The sequence below is a fragment of the Oncorhynchus kisutch genome, linkage group LG7, assembly GCF_002021735.2.
Source record: "Oncorhynchus kisutch isolate 150728-3 linkage group LG7, Okis_V2, whole genome shotgun sequence".
NCBI lineage: Eukaryota > Metazoa > Chordata > Actinopteri > Salmoniformes > Salmonidae > Oncorhynchus > Oncorhynchus kisutch.
In genome coordinates, this window is record NC_034180.2 from 17,390,285 (window position 1) to 17,415,394 (window position 25,110).

General features: G+C 40.8%; 3 protein-coding genes across 4 annotated transcripts in view; all 3 read right to left on the bottom strand.

Annotated features, from left to right (window-relative positions):
* The window catches only part of LOC109894797 (afadin-like), a 33,858-nt gene extending 27,433 nt beyond the window's left edge, over positions 1 to 6,425 (bottom strand). Inside the window, exons 1-5 of the mRNA XM_031828235.1 lie at positions 6,263 to 6,425; positions 1,104 to 1,296; positions 832 to 935; positions 484 to 656; positions 120 to 272 (exon numbers count right to left, since the gene is read on the bottom strand). Of these exons, the coding sequence (XP_031684095.1) occupies positions 120 to 272; positions 484 to 656; positions 832 to 935; positions 1,104 to 1,296; positions 6,263 to 6,358 (719 nt within the window). The 5' untranslated portion in view covers positions 6,359 to 6,425. The remainder of the gene's footprint in view (positions 1 to 119; positions 273 to 483; positions 657 to 831; positions 936 to 1,103; positions 1,297 to 6,262) is intronic.
* Positions 6,426 to 14,771: 8,346 nt separating this feature from the next.
* On the bottom strand, positions 14,772 to 18,373 carry LOC109894241 (uncharacterized). 2 transcript variants are annotated; one of them, XM_020487561.2, is made up of 9 exons: positions 18,250 to 18,373; positions 17,984 to 18,065; positions 17,710 to 17,763; positions 17,485 to 17,530; positions 17,186 to 17,313; positions 16,940 to 17,054; positions 16,604 to 16,726; positions 16,305 to 16,442; positions 14,772 to 16,204 (listed from the first exon to the last, which is right to left on the bottom strand). In XM_020487561.2, the coding sequence occupies exons 1-9, from the start codon at positions 18,353 to 18,355 to the stop codon at positions 16,097 to 16,099; spliced, it is 900 nt and encodes a 299-aa protein (XP_020343150.1). In that variant the 5' UTR covers positions 18,356 to 18,373; the 3' UTR covers positions 14,772 to 16,096. The 2 variants fall into 2 exon arrangements, with proteins under 2 accessions (XP_020343150.1, XP_020343149.1); XM_020487560.2 differs by having other exon boundaries at positions 17,972 to 18,065.
* Positions 18,374 to 18,514: 141 nt separating this feature from the next.
* Positions 18,515 to 24,750, bottom strand: LOC109894242 (beta-taxilin-like). The gene is made up of 10 exons (XM_020487562.2): positions 24,707 to 24,750; positions 23,381 to 23,624; positions 22,925 to 23,016; positions 22,489 to 22,659; positions 21,327 to 21,521; positions 20,447 to 20,566; positions 20,138 to 20,212; positions 19,817 to 19,909; positions 19,570 to 19,665; positions 18,515 to 19,260 (listed from the first exon to the last, which is right to left on the bottom strand). Exons 2-10 carry the CDS (start codon positions 23,607 to 23,609, stop codon positions 18,616 to 18,618), a joined length of 1,716 nt encoding a protein of 571 aa, XP_020343151.1. The 5' UTR covers positions 23,610 to 23,624; positions 24,707 to 24,750; the 3' UTR covers positions 18,515 to 18,615.
* Between the last annotated feature and the right edge of the window lie 360 nt (positions 24,751 to 25,110).

The following is a 25,110-nucleotide window of genomic DNA, read 5'->3' on the forward strand; positions in this document are numbered from 1 at the left end:
ACAGTAGCCATTTTATTAAGCTTCAAGAGATGCCAGAAACGTGTGAATTTTTGTCACACACAGAAGACAAGGTCATGTCAATAAATGTAAATGTTTACATTACTTGGGGTCATGTTTACCTTTCATTCCTCGTTCCATAGTCTTGTTGCTGGTTATGCTTACGGACCATGCCTCGCCACGTGGAACTTTTCTTGCATTCTGTTGTGTCAGGGTTAGAAACAATATCCTTGTTGGTCCAGGACTTCTCCACAGGTACAGAAGCTGATATCTGCCTGCAGTGGAGAGAAGACTATACCTATAACTTGAGAATCCGCTACAGGCAGTGAACTTTTACAGGAGACAGACTTAACATTGAACATTAACTTTTGTGAACCAGAGTGGGGGTGCTTGGAGCAAAAAAAAATTACAAATAAATAAATAACGTTTTTATTGTCATGCTTCTCTGTTTGCTAATGAATTCATTGGCGTTAAGGGAAGACCTACCCATTCTCTTTCCTCATAGTGGACCCATTAGGCTTTGCCGAGTGGTTAACAGCATCATCTCCCGTCTTCTTCTTCTCCTTCTTCTTCTCTTTCCTCGACAGTGTCCTCTTGAAGTTCTGGATCATGCCTCCCTTCTTTTTCTCTGGGCTGTTGTCCTGTATGGATAAAGGCCACATAATCACACAGAGAGACACAACGCTACAGTGGGAAATCAAAGCATTAACTCTTGCCAGCTAAATTGCTTTCCTTGCCTTGACATTCAAGCCAGGTCGGGCATGAAAAGTAATTTCTAACTGAGCAAATTCTGCTCAATTATAAATACAGTAAGTAGTCAGTCACATGTACAATAATGTCCTTATCCTTCTTGAGTACGAAGCGGCCCTCCCTGTTGTGTGTATTCCAGTTCAGCTGCACAACCAGAGGTTTTTCACTCAGGTCCAGCTGCCGTTCTTCTGCCATGGTTAACAGGGCGAGAGTAACATGAACAAATTTACCGGATAATACACTCAATCTATTCAAAATATAGAATTGTTCACAAATGCCCTGCCCCCAAGTGTACTCTTTAATTAATGTATCCATCCATCCAGCCATCTGTCTGTCTATCCATCCATCCATCTTACCCTTGTTAGCATGGACCTCAAACAGGAAATAGGGAGTATTCAACATCTTCATGTCCGGTCTGAACTTCTCTGACAGTGTTTCAATAACCTCTCCAGTGGTGGTGGTGCTGCTGATACGCAGGCACTTGGTGGCAACGTTCCCTGCAACATGGTCCTCAAAGTAGAACCGCATTACTCCATGGAACTCTAAGTTCTAGAGGGGAAAGAGTAGATGAACGAAGTCAAGCAGAGGTAACGTAGCTAACTTAGCTAACTAGCTAGCAATCTTCATTTGTTTATCTAAACCAAAATCTACATAGCTAGCTTCCATAATTTGCTGGCTAGAAATTCCAAAGCAAATCAGTGTAATTAGCCAGCTGCTATCTGGTGATGAGATTTGTAACTTGAAATGTAAATTGGAGAAAAGCAGAGGAAGGGATAATGTGAGTGACTAATTGGTGTCTGTTGGTATTGTGTGCGAAGGTTGTTAGTATGCATGATCTATTGACATGGGGGGATATAGTACCCTGTTTGGGACAAAGTAGTAAAATGTTAGCTAATCACTGTCTAGTGGGTGTCCTACAGACTAATCCTTCTGCGGACACATCATGTCACGCCCTGACCTGAGATATCTGTTTTCTTTATATTTTGGTTAGGTCAGGGTGTGACTAGGGTGAGTATGCTAGTTTTTGTATTGTCTAGTTTTCTTTTTGTGTGTCTAGGGTTTTTGTAGGTCTAGGTGATTTGTATGTCTATGGTGGCCTGATATGGTTCCCAATCAGAGGCAGCTGTTTATCGTTGTCTCTGATTGGGGATCATATTTAGGTAGCCATTTCCCTTTGGTGTTTGTGGGATCTTGTCTATGTGTAGTTGCCTGGCAGCACTTGTTTGTATAGCGTCACGGTTCATTTTGTTCAGTGTTCATTTTTTAAATAAATAAGAATGTACACATACCATGCTGCGCCTTGGTCTCATTCATACGACGAACGTGACACATCATGCTATCCCGGAGCATAATGAGAATGTGGGATGCAAAAAAGCCAGGACAGCCAAAGGTATTTATGAAAGCAAAACCCCATCTTGAGAAAACAACATCACCAATCCACAAGCTCCTCATACTTTTCACACCCTTGCAGTCAGTTCTTTGTCATGGGGGATATAGGGGCTGTTAGTACACTCTTTGAGCCTATTCAGAGTGTAGTTGGCAGTGAATGTCTTCTCAACAGCACAACTGTAGGTGCTCATATACAACAACACACGACTAGACTGTTTACAAATTTTTCACACCTTTGCTGACAGTCGAACTCAATGCCCCTTGATTTACTCTGAGTGTAACAAAACGCATACCAGTCTACTGTACCCTTTTCTATTTACAGATGAACGTGGTTCTTGTATGGTTAAACTCCTTGACTGTGGTAAAAACTGAATCTCTTCCGTACATGGGTCATTATGACAGCTGGCAATCTCAGGCATACAGTGAAGTCTTACACATCCTCATGATCAGTCTTCGTGTATTTCCAGGAGACTTACAGTACAAACAGTACTTTAACCCAACACCTAGCGACCTCATCAAAAGGTTGAGATCTCTTGGCGTACCGGTAAAAGTTTTTTTTTAGGCAAGTCGGTTAAGAAAAAATTCTTATTCACAATGATGTCCTACACTGGTTAAAGTGTTGGCTTGAAAGTTGCTGGATGGAGCAAGGGCGGCCATCGGGGAGGTGTGTGTCCATTAAGTACTTGCTATAGAAAGGCGTGGGGACTCACTCTTAAGGAAGGGGGTAATGTAGTGACCTAAACCCAATACCTAAAAACCTCGTCAAGAGGCTTGGACATCTTGGCGAAGGGTTAAGGTGTTGGCTTGACAGTTGCTGGGCCTGGGTTTGAGTTCCAGTCAGGAATACCCCCTTAAATCTCTACATTATGTATATGTAAGGACCGACGCAGGAGATGAGAAGCAGGTACGGGGAGTCAAACATTTGATAGGGAACAGACATGGAACAAGACAGAAACAGCAGGTAACACAGACATATTACAATCAATACAGAGCTGGGGAACTGACAAATATAGGGGAGGTAATAAACAGGTGATTGAGTGAGTCCAATATTGCTGAAGCGCGTGACGAGGGAAGGCAGGTGTGCGTAACTTATGGTGGCAGGACTGCGCAATGCAGGGCAGCCTGGCGCCCTCAAGTGCCAGGGGGGAAGAGCGGGAGGAGGCGTGACCCCCCCCCCCCCCCCCCCCTCTAGGGGCAACGCCCGGCATCCCACCTGGGAGAGCCGGCCGAGACATGGGCGCTGGGCAAGCCGGCTGGAGGTAAACTCCCCATGAACAAGCAGGGGCGTGGGAGCCTGGAGAGCCGACTGAGGCATAGGAGCCTGACGAGCCGGCTGAGGCATGTACGCCTGTCGATCCCGCTGCGGCGTGGAAGCCTGATGATCCGGCGGAGCATGACGTGGGATCAGACCCTACTGAGCCAGCCGAGGCAAGGAAACCTCTCGAGACAGCTAGGACATGGAAACCCGACGAGCTGGTTCCATCGTTGGCGGAATCCAAGCCCGGCGTCACCAACAAAACCCATGAGCCGGCTGGGCGAACAAGACCTGATGATCCGGCTGAGGCCAGACGTGGGATGGGCGCCTTCCAAGCCAACCGGGGAAAAGAAACCTCTCGAGCCAGCTAGGGCGTGGAAGCCCAACGAGCTGGCTAGGCACCCCCCCAGTTCCATCAGCAGCGACCCAGGACAAACGTCACCAACAACCGGAACGCTTGTAACTTTCACATCTCTTGGGAGTCAACAACTTCTTTATATGCAACATACAATGCATTCGGAAAGTATTCAGACTAGATTTCTATGCATATAATTTCTGTCAAGCCATTTGCATGAGGTTGTAAGTAACAAGAATATTTCCCAGAACATTTTTACATTTTTGATAATCTAACTGCACTGTCCAATTTACAGTAGCTATTATTATAATGAAAGAATACCATGCTATTGTTTGAGGAGAGTGCACAATTTTGAAAATGAAAAGTTATTAATAAACAAGTTAGGCACATTTGGGGAGTCTTGATACAACATTTTGAACAGAAATGCTATGGTTCATTGGATCAGTCTAAACCTCTGCATATACACTGATGCCATCTATCGGCCAAAATCTAAATTACACCTGGGCTGGAATAATACATTTTGGCCTTTCTCTTGCTTTTCAAAGATGATGGTACAAAGAAAAAATACAAAAGAGCGGTAGTTTTTTTCATTGTATTATCTTTTACCAGATCTATTGTGTTATATTCTACTATATTCATTTTACATTTCCATAAAATTCAAAGAGTTTCCTTTCAAATGGTACCAATAATATGCATATCCTTGCTTTTGCTTCAGGGCCTGAGCTACAGGCAGTTAGATTTGAGTATGTCATTTTTGGCGAAAAGTGAGGAAAAAAAGGGGGCTAATCCTTAAGTGTGCCTTGAATTCTAAATAAATCAGACAGTGTCATCAGCAAAGCACCCCCACACCATCACACCTCCTCCTCCATACTTCATGGTGGGAACCACACATGCGGAGATCCGTTCACCTACTCTGCGTCTGACAAAGACACGGCAGTTAGAACCAATATTCTCAAATTTGGACTCATCAGACCAAAGGACAGATTTCCACTGGTCTAATGTCCATTGTTCGTATTTCTTGGCCCAAGCAAGTCTCTTCTTATTATTGGTGTCCTTTTAATAGTGGTTTATTTTCAGCAATTTGACCAAGATTTATTTGGGCTGCTATCTGAGGTGCAGTTAACTCTAATTAACTTATACTTTGCAGCAGAGGTAACTCTGGGTCTTCCTTTTCTGTGGTGGTCCTCATGAGAACCAGTTTCATCATAGCGCTTGATGGTATTTGCGACTGCAATTTTCCAGATCGATTAACCTTCATGTCTTAAAGTAATGATGGACTGTCGTTTATATTTTCTTATTTGAGCTGTTTTTGACATAATATGGACTTGGTGTTTTACCAAATAAGGCTATCTTCTGTATACCACTCCTAGTCACAACACAACTGATTGTCTCAAACACATTAAGAAGGAAAGAAATTCCACAAATTAACTTTTAACAAGGCCCACCTGTTAATTGAAATGCTTTCCAGGTGAAGGGTGTGCAAAGCTGTCATCAAGGCAAAGCATTGTTACTTTGAAGTATCTCAAATCTAAAATATATTTAGATTTGTTTAACACTTTTTTTTGTTACTACATGAATCCATATGTGTTATTTCATCGTTTTGATATCTTCACTATTATTCTACAATGTAGAAAATTGCTAAAATAACAAACTCCTTGAATGGGTAGGTGTGTCCAAACTTGACAGGTACTGTACATTATCACCATTTTAATGTGTTACAGTTCTCAAAATAAATATTAACTATTGAAATAATTGGTACTCACATGCAACACATAAGCAATAGGCTGGCAGTAGGAAGTATATGAAATGTAAATGGTTTAAGTTGTGATTTTATTAAAACCAGTTGACTTTTATTTCTTATACACCACACTCAGTTTATCTTCTCAAAATCTAAGGTGGCATATGCCAGAGACAGGTTAGTTTATTACATGTGAACCAATCCATACAATTTTAAATGCAGTACTGTTTTGAAAAGTTGAGACTTACAATAAACGGAGGGGGGCTGTAACAATGGTGAGGTGGGAGTCTCAGGCTGGACATATTGGCAGTCAGGCTCTTTAGACGCATGCCAATAGGGTTGCCAGAAAAAAAGCCTTTATTGAGAGCAACCAATGTAAAAATCTGGAGTTTGCTAAACGGCATTAGCATTTGGATTGAAACCAGGTGCTATGATCGTATGAGATGGAAATAGAAAGATCCCTCCCAATGTGTTCTCCAACTCATAAAACATTTTAGAAAAAGGCTCAGTGCCGTTAACCTCTCAGGGTGAGGTTGTGAAACATATTGAAAACATGGGTGTCAATAATTTTAATCTCTACCTTTTTGATGGAAAAAAATATATACTTATTAAACTAAATATCTTTATCTGATCAATTGTATTAGTATAAAATAATATAATTTCCCAATTTCCCAGTATTTGAATTATTTAGTCGTTTTTTTCTCATCTTTATCAAGGGAGTCAATAATTTCCTACTCCACTGTAGATTTGATTGATTACATTTCTGAAGTCCACTCACCTTGCATGGCAGACTGATCTCAAACAGATCCAGTCGGGTGTTGTTCCAATGTTGGATGATGTCAGCTAATCTCTGCCACTCTTCCTTCCCTGCCATGTCCAGTCAACCGAGTAAATACTAAAGTAACAGTCTTATATCTTCACAATGATCGTTGCTTTTGGCCACAATCTTCAGCCAGTGCACTATTCTGCATAACCTATAGCGATGACAGGAGTGCTCTGAACGCCTATACATAGTAATGTTAATGTCTTCAGCGGTCCCTGGGATCCCACCCCTGTTAGTGACAGGTCATCACACCCTTATGTGTGGCAGTGACCGCAATAGACTGGCCTCTTAATCAAATTATCTTACTGTATCTGCAACCCAGATGACTTGATTCCAAAATAATATATATTGCATTTCCTGTGTAAAGTCTTATAGCATAACAACGTCAACAATAACAGCAACATCAAGTCTAGGGGCCCATAACTGTTGTTTTTACTGTAAAGGTGTCCTGGGTAATCGGGTGTCGGCCTATAAAAAGTGGGAACACCCCTGTGGTTTCTGGTATGCCCTTGTACAAGGCTTATCATCAAGGTGTGTGTGTGTGGTGCACATACTGTACTCAAACGGCTGACATCTGGTGGAGTGTACAGAGTTAAATCATTGAGATTGATCATGAAGATAGTTGCATGATTTATAGGCTATGGGTATTCCCTGAACCCTAGAACTCTGCCCCAGCTTGCTACAGTACGTATGAGTGCATTCCACCCTCCTTTAGTGGGGTCCAGGAAGTGATCACACTTGAGTGGATTCCACTTCTCATGCATATCTGTGATTTCCACTAGAATGTATGTTTACAGGTCATCAATCCAGCCCATTCAACCAGATCATTAATGTAGGGCAGCTTTTGTTACTGCTCTTGAAGCTTACAGGACAACTCACAATGGAACAAAGATCCTAATATACATGAACAACCAATTAAATGTTCTTTAAAAAAAAAATGCTATTGTCGTCTGGATGTTGAAAATGCTTTTGTATCCCATCAGTAGTATTTTTTCCGAACGTTTTACTGTAAAAAAATACTTTCAATGTTTATTGTCATCATAAAATAGTGTGCATTAAACACAATTCTTATGGTTTAAAACAAATATTTCATGATGTTATAAACAGTGTTTGAAAGACAAGTGTTTATTTTTTGTTATTCTCTTCCTCCTACTTTACATGTTGCTTTTCTTCCTCCCAAGCCTCACCGAGTAACAGAAAAATGTGTGTAATACTGTGTGAAATTTACACAAATATATGAAATAGTTTACATGATGTAGTCCTTTCTGTTGGAGTCTTTTCCTTTCAAGTCTTTTCCTTTTTGTGTTTTGTTTGTATCTCCTGGTAATGCAGAATGGGCATATTAAGCGACTAAGACAAACTAACACAACCATTTAAGTTCTCCACCTCTTCTATGGTCTCAGGCAAATTGTCAGTCCATTGTACAGCACAGACATGACACCTACAGATACACATGGTACAGTATTATCAAGCAGTGTAGCCGACAGTTCTGAAATGCAGAAATATGAGCTGAATATACACTGAGTATACAAAACATTAAGAACACCTGCTCTTTCCATGACATAGACTGACCAGGTGAATGCAGTTTCGACAACTTTTAGTGTTCATGCAACTCAAAATTAGGAAGGTGTTCCTAATGTCTGGTATACTCAGTGTAAAAAAAAAAACGTTACTGAATATGAGTCTCAATATAGAGTACACAACGTCATATCATATGTTTACACAATATATGTAGCATAATACCTTATTATTGTATGTTACTGCATGTATTACTACCAGTATGTAATCCAGGTTGTGAAAACAGAATTAAGCAGCATTAATGAGTTTCATTTTATTATTTGCTGAGAGGTGTTGGATACAGGTTAGAGTTGGCAAAGTTCAGTCTCGATTCCAATGGCAACAGCCTGACCAATGATCGCTATGGTTTTCATCAGCCACACAGTCTGTAGGAAGATGAAAAGAAGAGGTTGAATAGATTTTTATTTAACCATGTAAATTGACTGAGAACACATTCTCATTTACAGCAACAACCTGGGGAATAGTGACAGGGGAGAAATGAGACAATTGTAAGCTGGGGATGATTAGGTGACCGTGATGGTATGAGGGACAGCTTGGAAATTTAGCCAGGACACCAGGGTTAACACCCCTACTCTTACAATAAGTGCTATGGGATCTTTAATGACCTCAGAACACCCATTTAACATCCCACCCAAAAGATAACACTCTACACAGGGCAGTGTCCCCAATCACTACCCTGGGGCATTGGGATATTTTTTTAGACTAGAAGAAAGAGTGCCTCCTACTGGCCCTCCAACACCACTTCCAGCTGCATCTGGCCTCCAATCCAAGGACTGACCAGGCCCAACCCTGCTTAGCTTCAGAAGCAAGCCAGCAATGGGATGCAAGGTGGTAAACAACGTAATATATCTTTAATGGCCAAATGAAGCAGAATGGTCATCCCAGCATTTTTATGATGGGATTACAACAGACAATCTCAAAATTACAGTAAAAGATCAAAAAGAAAGAGTGAAAAAGTATCATCCGTAAAAGGGGAAAAAGCAGCTCTCATTTCAACATGAATCTATTCTTATCAGCTTTCCCATGTCAGTTATCGTCGGAAATGGGTAACTGAGTTAAATTGGTTAACCTCACTATTCAGTTTGAATTGCCACCACCAAGAGCAAAGTGGAACCCCAGCCACGTTCTCCATTCTGCTACTGTACCCATACATCTACATTAGGAGCTGTTCTAAATCAAATAGAAAAATACGGGAAAAGGGAATCTCCAATTAAACAAATAAAAAGACTTACATCTACTCACTTACTGAAACAAAGGGGACTATGAGGCAGGCGGCGACTCATATGAAGTTAGAGACAGCCATGAGGAGTCTCCATCCCACCCTGTCCACCAGCAGTTGAAGATGAGACCAGTGAGCAGCTCCACAGCTGCAAAGATAAATACATTCAGGAAGAAATTGTATCCTGTGATCCCCAGGCGTAGAACCAGCCCTTGAAAATCAACGGTGCTCTTGAACCTTAGAGAGAGAGAGCAGGGGAATAAAGAGAAAACAATGCATTACAAATCCATTAATGTATCATATCTACACTGTGTACAAAACATTAGGAACACCTTCTCTTTTCATGACAGACTGACCAGCTGAAAGCTATGATCCCTTATTGATGTCACCTGTTATATCCACTTCAATCAGTTTAAAGATTAAAGAAAGATTTTTAACCTTGGCTTACAATGGCCGCGCCCCCGCGGACATCTAATTAACGTAATAAAAAAATCCCCATCAAAATCCATCTGTTTAAGCAAGGTATATGTTTTTTTTGCATGGGCTGTGTCTCAATCCACCGCACCCGCCGATATCGCCCTTCCACATCTGCGGTAAAAGGTGGCAGAGCTAGAGCGGTGTTTGTTAGACTGTGAGACATCCTGAAAATCGGTCTTCACGGTCGTTATTTGTTTATCGTTTTGTATAGTTTGTTCAAGTGTTCTCTGTTCATTAAATTCACGATGAGCACATACCACGCTGCATTTTGGTCCTCAGATCCTTCCAACTACTCCTCCTCAGACGAGGAGGATGACGATCGTGACACTTAGATAATTAATTTGATAATACAACAGTAGCAATACAAGGACATAACATCTATAGAAGATACATAAATGCTTATTGGGGAGGTGTTGCTGTTTTTATTCAGAGCCATATCCCTGTAATGCTTAGAGAAGATCTTATGTCAAATGTTATTGAAGTGTTGCGGTTGCAGGTTCACTTGGCTCATCTAAAGCATTTTCCTTTGTGGTGTTGCTATAGGCCACCAAGTGCTAACAGTCAGTATGTAAATAGTATGTATGAAATGCTTGATAGTGTATATGATCTAAACAGAGAGGCCTTCTTTCTTGGGGACCTGAATATTGACTGGTTTTCATCAAGCTGTCCACTCAAGAGGAAGCTTCTCACTGTAACCAGTTCCTGTAATCTGGTTCAGGTTATTAATCAACCTACCAGGGTGTTTACAAACACTACAGGAACAAGATCATCCACATGCATTGATCACATTTTTACTAATACTGCAGAACTTCGTTATAAAGCTGTATCCATACCCATTGGATGCAGTGCACATCACAATATAGTGGCTATATCAAGGAAAGCCAAAGTTCCAAAAGTTGGGCCTAAAATAGTGTATAAGAGATCATACTAAATATTTTGCTGTGAAAAATATTTGTTGGTCTGATGTGATTAATAAGCAGCATCCAGACGCCGCACTTGATGAATTTATGAAGTTGCTTCTTATACAATTATTAATAAACATTCCCCTGTTAAGAAACTGACTGTTCGAACTGTTAAGGCTCCATGGATTGATGAGGAATTTAAATAATGTATGGTTGAAAGAGATGGGGCAAAAGGAGTGGCTAATAAGTCTGGTTGAACATCTGACTAGCTGACAAAACTCAACAAAATGAAGAAACTGTATTATGAAGCTATGCTCAATGATATAAACAATAATGGAACAAAAACTTTGGAGTACTTTAAATGAAATTATGGGCAGAAAGACAAATTGATCTCCATCTTTCATCGAATCAGATGGCTTACTCATCACAAAACCATTTGATGTTGCCAATTATTTTAATGATTACTTCATTGGCAAGGTGGGCAAACTTAGGCAGGAAATGCCAACAACGAACAATGAGCCATCATATTCATGCATAAAAAAAACTAATAATGAAAGAAACAGTTGCATTACCGTAAGGAGCTACAGAGGGTAAAGCATACGGCCCAGTACATCACTGGGCCAAGCTTCCTGCCATCCAGGACCTATATTCTAGGCGTGTCAGAGGAAGGCCCAGACAATTGTCAAAGACTCCAGTCACCCAAGTCATAAACTGTTCTCTCTGCTACTGCACGGTATGCGATACCGGAGCGCCAAGTCTAGGACCAAAAGGCTCCTTAACAGCTTCTACCCCAAGCCATAAGACTGCTGAATAATTAATCAAATGGCCACCCGGACTATTTACATTGACCCCCCCCCCACCCCCATTAATTTTTTCACTGCTGCTACGCGCTGTCTATTACCTATGCATAGTCACTTTACCCACACCTACTAACCTGTACCCTCACACATTGACTCAGTACCGGTACCACCTGTATATAGCCTCGTTATTGTTATTTTATTGTGTTACTTTTTATTATTTTTCACTTTAGTTTATTTAGTAAATATTTTCTTAACTCGTTCTTGAACTGCCTTGTTGGTTTTTGGGCTTGTGAGTAATAATCACAAACCTCCTGGCATTGACAACTTCGATGGAAAGCTACTGAGGATGGTAGCTGACACTATAGCCACTCCTATCTGTCATATCTTTAATCTGAGCCTAGAGGAAAGTCTTTGTCCTCAGGCCTGGAGGGAAGACAAAGTAATTCCACTACCTAAGAGTGGTAAAGCGGCCTTTTCGGGTTCTGACAGCAGACCCATAAGCTTGGTATAGTTAAAGTGACTATGCATAGATGATAAACAGAGAATGGGGGTTGGCGGGACACAATGCAAATACTATTTTCTGTTTTTACCAATGACCTGCCACTGGCATTAAACAAAACATGTGTGTCCATGTATACTGATGATTCAAATACATACGCATCAGCAACCACAGCTAATGAAGTCACTGAAACCCTTAACAAAGAGTTGCAGTCTCTTTTGGAATGGGTGGCCAGTAATAAACTGGTCCTGAACATCTCTGAAACTAAAAGCATTGTACTGTATATAGTACAAATCATTCCCTAAATTCTAGACCTTAGCTGAGTCTGGTAATGAATGGTGTGGCTGTTGAACAAGTTGAGTAGACTAAAGTACTTGGTGTTACCTTAGATTGTAAACTGTCATGGTAAAAACATATAGATTCAATGGTTGTAAAGATGGGGAGAGGTCTGGCCGTAATAAAGAGATGCTCTGCTTTTTTGACACCACACTCCAAAAAACAAGTCTTGCAGACTCTAGTCTTGTCTTATCTTGATTATCGAGTTGTCGAGTGCTGCAAGGAAATACCTAGTTAAGCTGCAGCTGGCCCAGAACAGAGTGGCACGTCTTGTTCTTCATCATTGTAATCAGAGGGCTGATATAAATACTATGCATGCCAGTCTCGCGGCTAAGAGTTGAGGACAGACTGACTGCATCACTTTTATTAGAAACATTAATGTGTTGGAAAAAAATCCCAAAATGTTTGCATAGTCAATTTACACACAGCTCTGACACACACACTTACCCTACCAGACATGCCACCAGGGTTTTTTTTCAGTCCCCAAATCCAGAACAAATTCAAGAAAGCATCAGTATCATAATAGAGCCATTTTTTTGCATACAACTCCAATAAAGCAACACCTCACGGCACAACGCCTCTCCCTATTTGACCTAGATAGTTTGTGTGTAGGTATTGATATGTAGGCTACGTGTGCTTGATTTTTTAAAATATAGTTCTGTTCTTGTCTATTGATGTTCTGTATTATGTCATGTTTCATGTTTTGTGTGGACCCCAGGAAGAGTAGATGCTGCTCTTGCAATAGCTAAAAAAATGTCCTTGCTCCATGAGAGAAGCAGAAATGAAAGAAAAACTACAAATGTCAACTAGATTGTTGATGATGCATTGATCATTCTATCTATTTAAGGCATTTCTGGTGAATAAGGCTTTATTTAGTATTCTAGACGAGCATCAAGTAATGACAGAAGAGAAGCTGCATGTATCTAATTAAAGACAAGTTTACTAACAAGTAGCCTACCAAATGTTTGAAATTATAAGCAGAAAATGTCTAAATGAGGCTTAAAGACAATATTCTTTCTGCACCCTCTGTCGTTCAGCAGTCCCTGAGTAACGTATGCCGTTAGCCTACATGAACACTTCTAAAACCAATCTCAAACAATTGTTCAACAGATGAAAACATTTGGGATGCAACTTTGGTTTTAGAAGTGTATTTTTTTTATCCAGTCGAATAAACACTCCAAACAGCCTACCCGACTGCTCGGAGGCGTCTGAATGGTCCTAAAGCACACCGTCGCCCCGTTTTGTATCACTGTTGCCTCGTTTTGTATGTAGAGAGACTTAAGGCGTTCCCATTCTTACAAGCCAAAAACAATTCGGAAGAGTTCATGCATATATTATGATGACTTTTTGTGGAGTTTTTTCGGCTGTTCAGGCACACAAATTGGCAATCTGAAGTCCGTAGTCGAAGTCTACGCCCCTTTATTGGTGATTGGTCAAGAGTAGGGATTCTTCAATAAAGTCTTTGTTGTCATTCAACGAGAGACGACTCATTTTCATGCACATGTTTTCATTGAGAAATACTGCACCAAACATCTTAGTTAGATGTAAAATTGTGTGACTAAGATCTCCTCAGCAAAAACTTTACAATGAATGAAAGATTTCTTGAGTTATCTTAGATTAATTCTGACTATTTTGGCTATGGCGTCTCAAAATGGACAAACATGACTATTGGTGCTTTTCTCTCGTTTTTCGAGCAAAGATTTTTTAAAGTGAGACACTTTAAGTGCACACTTCAGGTATCACCGGCACCAAACGAGGGGTGACAACATTCAGAGGAGGTGCTAGCAAAAGAACTGCATAGCAAGAGTGACGACATGTTCGATGCTGAAGATGCAAATCCAAATACTCGAGTACTCGAGTTTCATGACCATGTGCAACCACCAGAGGCAGGAATGGTGAGCAGAACCCGATTTCTACAAAGTGTTACAGCAGAGATGAGGCGGAAACCGCCTGTACCAATAAAATAGGCTTACCATGCGGAATGTGTGCGACTGAGCCGGCAGGCGCAGGGAGGAGGTGACCCACCACCAAAGCCTCAGTTTAAGGTCAATCATGACCTTAGGACTGAGGGAACATAGGGCTGAGGGAACATAGGGCCATGAGAACAGATGCATAATGGTAAGTAAAATGGCATAGCGTTCTGAGGTAAATAATGTTAGGGTTATAAAAATAAATAAGAAAGGATATTCAGCATCTCGTTACAACATTATTTTGTAATGGGTTGTAATTGTGAATTGAAATTACTACTTTGGACAATGTCCCAGTATGCGAATTGCCTACTGTTAAACTGGGACTCCTATAGATCATAATGGAGAATCTTTTCTCTTTTGGGAGAAACAGAAATACATTTTCTAAATATGATCAAATGTTAAATTTCATTTTACTCAAATCGGATATCAGCTAGCTTGCTTAGTGAAAGCTAGCATTGCTGCATTTTCAAATCAAAATCGCATATATAGATTTGCATATGTTTTTGCAGGTGCACAACAATATTCAAATAATCCAAAAATTAAAAATAAATAAATAAAGACAGTATATTCATAGAAAAAGGTATCTACAGCAGTAGTTATATAGTATGAGCCATGACTAGAATACAGTATATACATATGAAGTGGGTAAGACGGTATGTACAATGATTTTACTTAGAAAGATATTACCTCACCAAAATTAAAAGCGTTTATTTTGATGTATTTGACTCTGATGACAATAAAACAGTCATTGAAATTGAGGGGTCTTTCTGGTTGCATTTGACAAAATGTCCATTAGAGTGTAGTGTTGAGAATGTTGAGCTGATGGACCTAGGTAATTTTATTGTATGTATATACAATTACATATACATCATATAATCATCATTAAGCCACCCCCTTAAGTAGACAACGGTAAATGGCCTGAGTGACCATTTATCCACCATCTTTGCTGCAGTCAGCCCTTTTGAAAGTGAAGAAGTCAAGTTATGGTCCTTAATAATACACTATTTCTCTTTGTGTCTATTGCAGTGACATGGGGTGCTTTCCAAGAATGTCCATAAGGTGAACTCCTCTTCTGCAGTGCCTTTAATAATATATTAGTTACTGGTGCTGTAGGTTACGTGTAATCATGAATTTAAGCAACATCATCAAAACTGTGCTGCACGCTTGCACCTTATTGTACCACATTTTGTAGCCCCAGTTTGTAGAAGAACTAAGCTCAAAGTTAGAGCATATGGTTACATCACCGACATCTACGCCAGCCGAAACACTTTCAAAAAGGTCTACAACAGCAAGCAAATAATAAGAAATCGCATTGGAAACCAATAAAAATCATAATTCACAAGAAATGAGGGAATATCATATAAGGTTTCTCTCGATTGATCAGCTACTACCTGTTAGTGTTTTGCTAGAGTCTTCTAATAGACTGTTAGAGCATGCATGTAAGATTTGCTTCAAATTCAAATATGGAACTTGAAGCCAGTTCCACTGTTTTTTAAGAAAATGGTGGAAATGGTTTTATCACTATAGACTATTGCCCTCAAATTCTTCCCCCCTCTAATCAGGAACAGATTTAGACCTTGGACAGGAGGTGGGTGCAATTAGTAGGACAGAAAACCAGAAGTAACCTCGTAGGGCAAGATTGAATACCCCTGGACTATAGTCTCCCGTGCCAGAGTTGTACAGCAGCTATTGAAAGAGAGCGGCTAATATAATCTCAGTCCAGAGGTATTCAAATCTTACCCTATGGTTGACCGGAGTACTGCTGGTTATCTGTTCTACAACCTGATAATTCATTTCACCCACCTGGTGTCCCAGGTCTAAATCAGTGATTAGAGGGGGAAAGAATTTGAGGGCAATTGTCTATAGCTGATATCTCCCTGTGATAAAACCATTTCTGTATCAGATGAGATGGGGTCTGCTTGTTTTTTTTTTTTACATAATGTTGAACCTGACAGGTTTGGGTATCCCTTCTGAATGGCACACAGCATGTCCTCTACTGCAGGTCATTCTATAGGGCTTTCAGTATGTCCTCTACAGCAGGTCTGTCTATAGGGCTGTCACAGCAGTGAGAGAACAGCACCCTCCCCTGGTCATCCAGGACAAAGTCTCCTCCAAGCTGAGAAAACATGGAAAACAGAATGAGCAAAAATATAACCATAAAAGTACACTCCTTAGTGAATGTATTCTTTATGTGTCTGATCATCTCACAACCACACCTGAAACATATCATCTTCTATAGACGGCAGACCTCTTGGAAACTCCAGGTTTGCCACAACGTATTCAGCGTAGAGGAGCATGTTGTTGAAATTCAACACTTTCTTTAGAGATGCTCTCAAGCCAAAAGCGCTGTACACCTGCAATCCCCCGACATAACATGACTGTTTATAGTGCATTGTGAATGAATAGTAGTAGTACATGCACTATATAGTATGTATAACATAAATAATTTCAGTCAGACAAGTATCAGGAAGTGGTGCCTCGTTCTAAATCAATCAATTTGCCTGGTAACTCTAACCTTCCTGTGTGGGTCTAACACCATGTCATACTGGCAACCTGTCTCTGCCAGCCAATGCAACGCCCCCTCTCTGCAGCCAAATGACACCACCACCACTTGCACTGAACATGCATCCAGGGCAATCTGCAAAACAAGGCACAGTGCTCCGTGTAATGGCCTCAACTTGAATATGTTATTTTCTGTCCAGCACCTGAATATGGACGTGCATATTCTTTCTTTATCACAGTTCTGTGTATCCATAAAGGTTGTAGGCTATGCACAGAGAACTAATGTTGATGAGAAGAGTCAACTAGGTGTATCATAAACCTTAGATACAACTGTCAACACATGGCTCACCTTATGGGCCTCCAGATCTTTCAGATGGATTCGACAGAGGAGGCAGGAGAACTGACGGATCAACACAAGTAGCACTTTCTCACCTCTCCCAAGGTACTTCCCTAACGTCAGAGTTCTGAAACAAATACAGAAAGACAGCGAGACAGAGGAAATACGTCACTTCTGACAGGCAGAAGTTAATACCCTGGTTTGACCTATTGTCTAACACAAGGAAGAGGCCATGTAAGACAAAGTCATCAAACTCACGCTCCAGTCTGGGCATCAATGAGGGGTATGTCAGGCGACAGGCATTTTACTTGTGGCTCTTGACCAAAGATTCTATCACCCAGATGTAGCTCTTTGTCCAAGTACTCCAGAAAACTATCCCACTGCACCTATTACCAAGCACATCCAGTGGATGTCAGAGGAAGGAAGTGTTAATGCGAGGTAGCTGCCTCCAGAACAAGAAAAAAACACTAACCTGCTAAGCTAATACACAAGAGTTTTTACACAGACTCATGCAAGTAATATCAAACACAGGCCTAGCAACAGTCATATCAGCTTACTCCCAGCTGCAAGAAGTCCTCAACAGCATCCTGCATTTCAGCACATCTAGAGAGAGAACAATAACTGTGTAACTTCTGTACGAGCTGTTCAAAGGTTAATCTAATGAGGTAAACAGTTAATTATTACTGAAGACATTGGCTCTAATAAAGTTGATCTCACAAAGGAGTTGACATTCAAAAGTCAATGGTTTTGATTAGGAAACATAGCTTTGCTATATGTCTTACTGGTAGCTTCTCTTCCATAGTTCATCAGCGTCCTTTTTCTTCTTCACTGACATGCTGGTGGTGTATAATAATCAACGTCTTTCATTGTTTGCAAACATATTTGGTAGTCATTTCCAATAATAATCATTGAATCTATATAGGCTAGATTTAGCATTATTTCCAGAGTATATTTTCAGGGCCTGAAAGACAGTCCGTTTGACAGCAAATATGTGCTTATAAACAGATTGTAAAGGGTTAATAATTTGTTCATGTAAAACAGAACCTTGTGAATAACCTTGCCCCTGCTGGAATAAGTCCCAGTAGTGATTGGTCCAGTTCAATACGGATCTTCTTCTTGATGTAGTCTTGCAGAAGTCCTATAAATTATATATGTTTATTTAATTAACAATCATAACCTCTTTTTAGGACATTGCTGACTTTAACTTACTGTTGCCAGTTGCCAACAGCTCATTAGCCTTCCACATATTGTCCATGTTGAGCAGGAATGAATCATGAAACTTTAACAGATAGCGCTAGCTGTGGGCCTAGCACACAACCTACCCTCTTTGCTCTCCTTTTCAGCAAGTTCCAATAGTCCTTTTCCATTTTCAACAAAACTTGTCAAAGCTTTCGCATAAGTCTGCGCATCTGTCTCTTTCTCAGCCATGTTGTATGGTTAATGATTACTGATTAACTACTAGCAAAGATGTGTAATAAATACAAGATATACAACTCCTAATCAATCCAGTGTTAGGCTTCCCATTTATACAACTCCCCCTTCTCAGCTTCTCTTCTAACATGGAGTCATAGAAAGAAGACAACAAGAGCACGTTTTTATTGTTTATTCTTAAAAAATCCAGTCAAATAAGTTATGATCACTTCATGTTCTTCATCTCTGATTGTAACCTACTGTAACTACACCATAGTCTAGTCAACTGTCTCCAGTTCCCTATCTCTCTGCTCCTGGGCCTCGTGTCCTTCAGCTGCTGCAGGAGAAGAAGAAGAAAAAGGGCCAGTGGACTCCTCTGTCATTTTGTCTCCATTACACCCCTCTATGTGATGTTCCTCTGGGGTCTTGCTGGCCTCGCTACTGGCCTCTGGGGCCTCCGTGTGTCCATGTGGCTCTGTGGTGGTCTCCTCCTCTTCTTCGTTGTCAAAGAACTCAGGTGGCACAACGTTGGAAAGGGTGAACGACATTTGAATCTCCTGCAGACGGGACTTCTGGGCCTTCAGGTTATCCAGCTCGCTGGTCAGGTGTGTTGCAGGAGCAGGTTTTTCCGGAGCAGGAGTTACAACTGCGAGGGTTTCTGTAGCAACAGGTACTTTGAGAGTAGGGCTTTCATTCGAGGGGTTTTCAGAGGGTGTCTCAATGGGCTTCTCAGCAGCAGGTACCTCTGGGTTCTCCTTTGTCTCATTTTCTTTAATCTCCGCTACATTGGTGGCAGCCGCTGGATTTGCTTCCTGGAGCTTATGAGAGAGACTGTTCCTCTCCTCCTGCAGTGCCCGGCACAGTTTTTCCAGCTTCTGGGTCTTCAGGGTGAACAGCTCAAACTCCTTTTCCTTCAGGGTTTTCTGAATGGAGTAGAAATATACAGGGTGAAATCAGTACTGATATTCATAAAGATCACTCATAGGGATTATTCCAAATGGTATCCTATTCACTATATAGTGCATAAAGTCAATACAGCTATGGTCAAGCGTAGGGCACTAGGGAATAGGGTGCATTTGGTATGCAGCCACTATCTCCACCATGAGTCACAGAAGAGTCATATTTAACTCTGTTGCATGTATGTCTTTCATCATGTCTTTGACAGAGCGTGAACGTAAAAGTAACATTCAAAAAATGGGTGAAAACTGTACGCCATGTGTATGGTATCTTACGTCTGTGAGCATATCAATAAGAGCCTTGTTGCAGCCCTCAAAACGGCTTTTCCATTGAATAGACTCCTTCTCCAGCTTCCTCATTCTCTTGGTCATCTACAAGACAAAACCCATCCCATTTGAAAGTTTGTTAGTTAAATCGAAGAGTAAACAAAGGGAATGTATTTGTGACATGGCAACAAAATTAACCTCATATAAGATTACAGATAAGGAGATAGTAATATACGGAGAATAAGACTTGGGCTACCTTCTCCATGTCCTGTTTGAAGCTGGCGTACACTCCGTTGCTCTTCGACACAGTCCCCTGGAACTGATCGAACTTCTCAGAATACATGGACAACTGGGGGGAGAAATGGGAAAGTTAAGTTTGTAAAATATAGAGACAGACCCGGAGAGAGAGAGAGAAAGACAGAGATTTTGATTGTATTTTATTAGGATCCCTATTAGCCGACGTCAATGGTGACAGCTAGTCTTACACAGTCCGACACACAAGGAAAAATACATTACAGACAAAAATACGAGGGGAGGGGGGCAGACAGACAGACAGACAGAGACCGTCTCCATTTACCTGGGCCTGCATCCCTTCCTCTTGCTCTTTCAGAATCTGCACCTTCACCTGTGACTGTGCCGCCTTATTTATCAACTTTGGAGAAATACAATTTATAAAAAATAAATCCGTTAATAATTATTTGCTTTGTCACTGAATGGAATTTCTCAAAAATATTTGATGTTAGTGTTTAACTTATTCCATGCACTGATCCATATTTCATACAGTATAAAAAAATTAACTGAACATGTGATTCAACTCTTACATAACAAACACATATATTAGAGATCAATTAAGCCAGTCCAGACTTGCTGAAAGATGCTAACTTACATGATCCCTCTCTCGCTTGTGCTTCTCCTCTCCCTCTTTAATGAATATGTTTGCCTGTTCAAGTTTGGTTTCCAACAACTGCTGCTGCAGGTCTCGATGTTTGAATACCTTTTCCAGGTTCTGCAAGGTAAGACGAGGGAGACTGGGTCACTTTCACTGAGACGAACATTACACGTTTGACGCAACAGCCACGGTAAGACAGGAGCCAAGGGCTAGTATTAATCATTGGTATATTGCTAGTGGTAACATTTTTACTTGAAAGGAGAACTATGACATTTATGCAGAGGAGATGAACAGAGCCAAGCTCATCAGACACTAACAACACTGAAAAAAAAACGAACAAAAAAAAACTACTTTGCACAAACACTCACACTTGTCTTTTCTTACTAGCACTGACTTTACTGATAGCTACTTGATTGAAGAACATTTACCTTACTATGACTGTGATGTGTGGTTGTCTCACCTAGCTATCTTAAGATTGATGCACTGCTAAATTACTAAAAAGGAAACAAATGAACAACTGAGCATGCTCTTGAGTCTCGACTCATGGAGGAGCAAGTTTTTTGTTGTTGTCACACAGTGACTCCTGGTGTGGCATGGACCTGTTGTGGTCAATAATGAGGGGGACTCTATCTCAGTTGAGTACTGAATACTGTCGCTAAGGAATTTGAAATGTGTTTGTGACATATCGTATGTTAGAGAGACGCACATAGTAACATTTGTTTTATTGTTTTGAAGCATCTTTGAGATTCTCATTGTATTGAAAAACGCTATACAAAATAAATATATCATTATTATAGCATGTTGATATTAATAAACACATTCAGTTTAAACTGCACTACAAACTCCAGTCCGGAGCGTCTGTAACAAGGCCCCATACCGCTTCTCTTGCGTCGTACTGGGAGATGAGGCTCTTGAGTTTCTCTGCCAGGTCGCTGTTCTCCTGACAGAGTTTGGTGTTGCGGTTACTGTGCTCCTCGATCTGGACCTGGATGTCCGTCAGCGTGCTCTGGAAGTGAGTGGTGATGTCCTTCCTCTTCAGGTCGTCCTCCCTGCACCTCTGGAGGGTCTCCTCCTGCATGATCACATTATACAGGATGATGCAGTTAGTTGGGTGGCAGGTAGCCTAGCAATGGGTTGCCAGCTAGAATCCCGGGAAGTGAGCTAGCAACCGGAGGGTTCCTGGTATCAAATCCTAGATACCATTGCCTGTCGTTGTGCCCTTGAGCAAGGCACTTAACCCCCACAAAAACAGATCCCCGAGCACCCAGTGTGGCAGCCCCCGCACCTCTCCAAAACCTCTATAGGTATGCGCATCTTTCGGAGGGGTTGGGTTAAAAGCGGAAGTCAAATTTATGTTGGACCTTGTGTGCAATTGACCAATAACGTTATCTTAATCTTGATCTCACACTCACAGACACCTGATGCACAGTAAGTTACACTCACAGATATACTCATAATGCAAGGAAATATGTACTGTAATGTCGCTGCACATACAAGCAGACACAGACCGTGTACACACATACTAAGGGCTCTATTCAATCCGCATCCCGGAAGTTCAGCTTTACAGCATCATTTAAATTTAAAGGCAATGTTCCCGCTTGAGTGGAGACTGCATTCAGGGGAAATGTTGCATATGTCAGCTCAATCGGAAATGACCTTTACATTTCTAACAGCGGAATCTGTAGCGCTTCAGCTTAACAAATTGAATAGAGCTAACTGTAGCCTAACCATACACATGCCACACAATTTTAACTTAGTGAGCACCACTGGTTGTTGCATCAGACCTGGGTCAGTATTTGAGCTTGGAGTTTGCGCTTGATTTAGCTTGGAGTTTGAACTTTCAGGACTATTCCATTGGTTCCACTGTATAGGGAATATGAAATCAAGCACAGTTTAGGTATTTAAACGTAGTATTTGATATATGCATTTGATTAAGTATGGATGGCTGTAAACAGTGAGAAGAGAGCCTCACCTAGGACGTTAGACAGAGCAGTCTGTGTACTATAGTACTACAGTATATGCTACAAAGAGAGGCCCACCTTCAGTGTCTTGTTGTGTCTCTGCAGCTCCCTACACAGAGACTCCAGTTTGCTGCGGGCCAGAACCGCTCTGCTGTGTTCACTCTGAAGCTGGTCCTTCTCCTTCATCACCTGAAGAAGCTTCTTCTGCAGAACCTTCAGCTGCTTCTGGTCACCCCGGTGCTCCTCCAGCTACCAACACACACACACACACATCATTTTTGTTCTTTACAAAACAAATATATGCAGAATAAGCAAATACTGCTGCATAGGTGTAGACTAATGATATGGTACTGGTTAGCAGCCAGTTAGATAAATATAACTATATGCTTCACCACGAATAATATAAAATATATTTAGCATGAACAGATAATACAAGGGCACAGACCACATCTAGTTCCCTACTAGACACCACGGCATACTACCTCCGATGTATAATTCAGCATGGTCCACTCACCAGCTCAGCGTGCTTCTTGATGATGGCCTCCAGTTTCTGCTCTGGAGTGCCGAGCTTGTTCAAGCTCTGCATCAATAGCATGGCCTCTTTGCCTGAATAGAGATCATGTTACAGTACAGTTAATAACACTAAAACTATTGATACACTGTAACACTAACAACTATTGATACACTGTAACACTAACAACTATTGATACACTGTAACACTAAAACTATTGATACACTGTAACACTAAAACTATTGATACACTGTAACACTAACAACTATTGATACACTGTAACACTAAAACTATTGATACACTGTAACACTAACAACTATTGATACACTGTAACACTAACAACTATTGATACACTGTAACACTAAAACTATTGATACACTGTAACACTAACAACTATTGATGCCGAATGGATGCTAAATAGAACAGAAGAAGAAAGATGAAGAAGAACACACAACCCACCAAGGCTTTTCAGCATCTTCTTCTCTAGTTTCTGGTCCTTGGCGGAGCTCTTGGTGACCTGCTCCTTCAGAACCTCCTCCTCCACCTCTTCCTGCTCAGCAGGCTCCTCACTGGCCTCCTGGTAGGTGCTAATGATGTCCTCTAGCTGCTTGCTCAGGTCCTCTGTCAGGTCCACCTGACCCTGACCCTGGGCTGGATCCACCTGGTCACTCACCTGACATGTCTCCATTCTGATAGGCTTGCACTATGATATAATGATATAATACAGCATAGAATTAGAACTACTTGAACTAATATGGACATATTCTTGTTCAAGTTCAATGTTTCTGTGAAGGATGACGGTTAATGAGACGAATCTTATAGCCCTATTTCACACACTCACAATGAAAACGCCCTGATTAGTTTCTCAAGCTTGGAAATGAAAAGCAGTGCTATATACGAATAGTAATTTTGTATACTGCTGTATAAGAAAAGCCAAGGTCAAACCAATCTTTATCAGAATAGCTGAAACAATCTTTTCCAATATTATTTAAACTGTTTTCTATTGTTTATGTATTTTATTACCCTTCATGACATAGTCGATGAGGAATTTATAATCTATCAACCTCCACTGTCTGTTTGCCTATCGAAGTCTGATAGTGCTTGACTGTGGCCTGTTAATGTGCATATAATTAGCCTGCTGCCTGGGTGCATACCCTCTACTCAGTCTCAACTCACAGGCAGAGCAGAGTAGTCAGAGCACATGGCACCTGTCCTGGGCCAATATGCTATTTTAGGAACTTCTTAATATGGGCATGTTATTGATTTATTTTTTTTCTCCGCAATCTTAGCTTGTTTTTGTAAATTGTAGTACACTAATATTTTTTGTTAAAGTACTTGATAGATTAATGACACTTAAAAACATAACTTTAAATATCCAGCAAAGTACTTAAGTGACTACCCAACTGAGTTAGAATTTACATTTACTCAGGAGAAATTAAGACATATCTATTTCTATAGCCTTCCTAATCCATTCCAAGAAAAACTTTGAACAGAACATTAATTTGATACAACGGGACATGTAAAAAGCATTTGGCCTATACTGTAGCTGACAACTTCTCATAAAACACCAAAGAACAAGAGGTTCCATCACGATAGAAACATTGCACTGCTTCACGAGTGTGACAAGTCACCCATTCCCCCCCAAAAGTAAGCTTATCCTAAATACATTCAAACGTACAATGCACAAGACAGAAAACATATACCCATGAAAATATTTCATTCTACACCATCCAAAACTCAAATATCTGCAAACAAACGCATAGAAGATATTGAACTGCTTCTTACCAAAAGGTCCAGGATCTAGGAGAGGGGAAAGGAAACGTGAAGAGGGGGGTAAAGAGAGGGGGAGGGGGTGCTCTAACTCTGGCCCCACAGATATAACAGCTGTGAAGAAGACCTCAAAATAAACCACCGGGACACAACTGAGAGAGACAGGGGAACATATTGACACCAAACACAGAAAGAGAGAGGCCATAGAGAAATAATAATATATAAATCACATCCCCTGTTCAGAACGTCACACAATGAAAACCACACAAACCTTATGCCTCTAAGCTTGTAATGACCTACGGACAAGAGTTATGTTGATGTTTACCAAGAAACGTTAAGGACTTTGTAACAGTATTATCAGGGGTCGCGTTAACGCAGGATTCCCATTTGTCACGCAGAAAAGGAAAGATGCAACGCAG

What these genes read in the sequence shown, in the direction of transcription:
- LOC109894242 (XM_020487562.2), bottom strand. Translation starts at nt 23,609, where the DNA reads ATGGAGACATGTCAGGTGAGTGACCAGGTGGATCCAGCCCAGGGTCAG. An exon ending in GACACAACAAGACACTGAAG is followed by an intron (nt 21,522 to 22,488) that starts GTGGGCCTCTCT and finishes GTGATCATGCAG; the next exon opens with GAGGAGACCCTCCAGAGGTG. An exon ending in TCAAACAGGACATGGAGAAG is followed by an intron (nt 19,666 to 19,816) that starts GTAGCCCAAGTC and finishes TTTGTCTTGTAG; the next exon opens with ATGACCAAGAGAATGAGGAA.
- LOC109894241 (XM_020487560.2), bottom strand. Translation starts at nt 18,355, where the DNA reads ATGGCTGAGAAAGAGACAGATGCGCAGACTTATGCGAAAGCTTTGACA. An exon ending in ATTGATGCCCAGACTGGAGC is followed by an intron (nt 17,055 to 17,185) that starts GTGAGTTTGATG and finishes TATTTGTTTCAG; the next exon opens with AACTCTGACGTTAGGGAAGT. An exon ending in TGTTAGACCCACACAGGAAG is followed by an intron (nt 16,443 to 16,603) that starts GTTAGAGTTACC and finishes GGGGGATTGCAG; the next exon opens with GTGTACAGCGCTTTTGGCTT.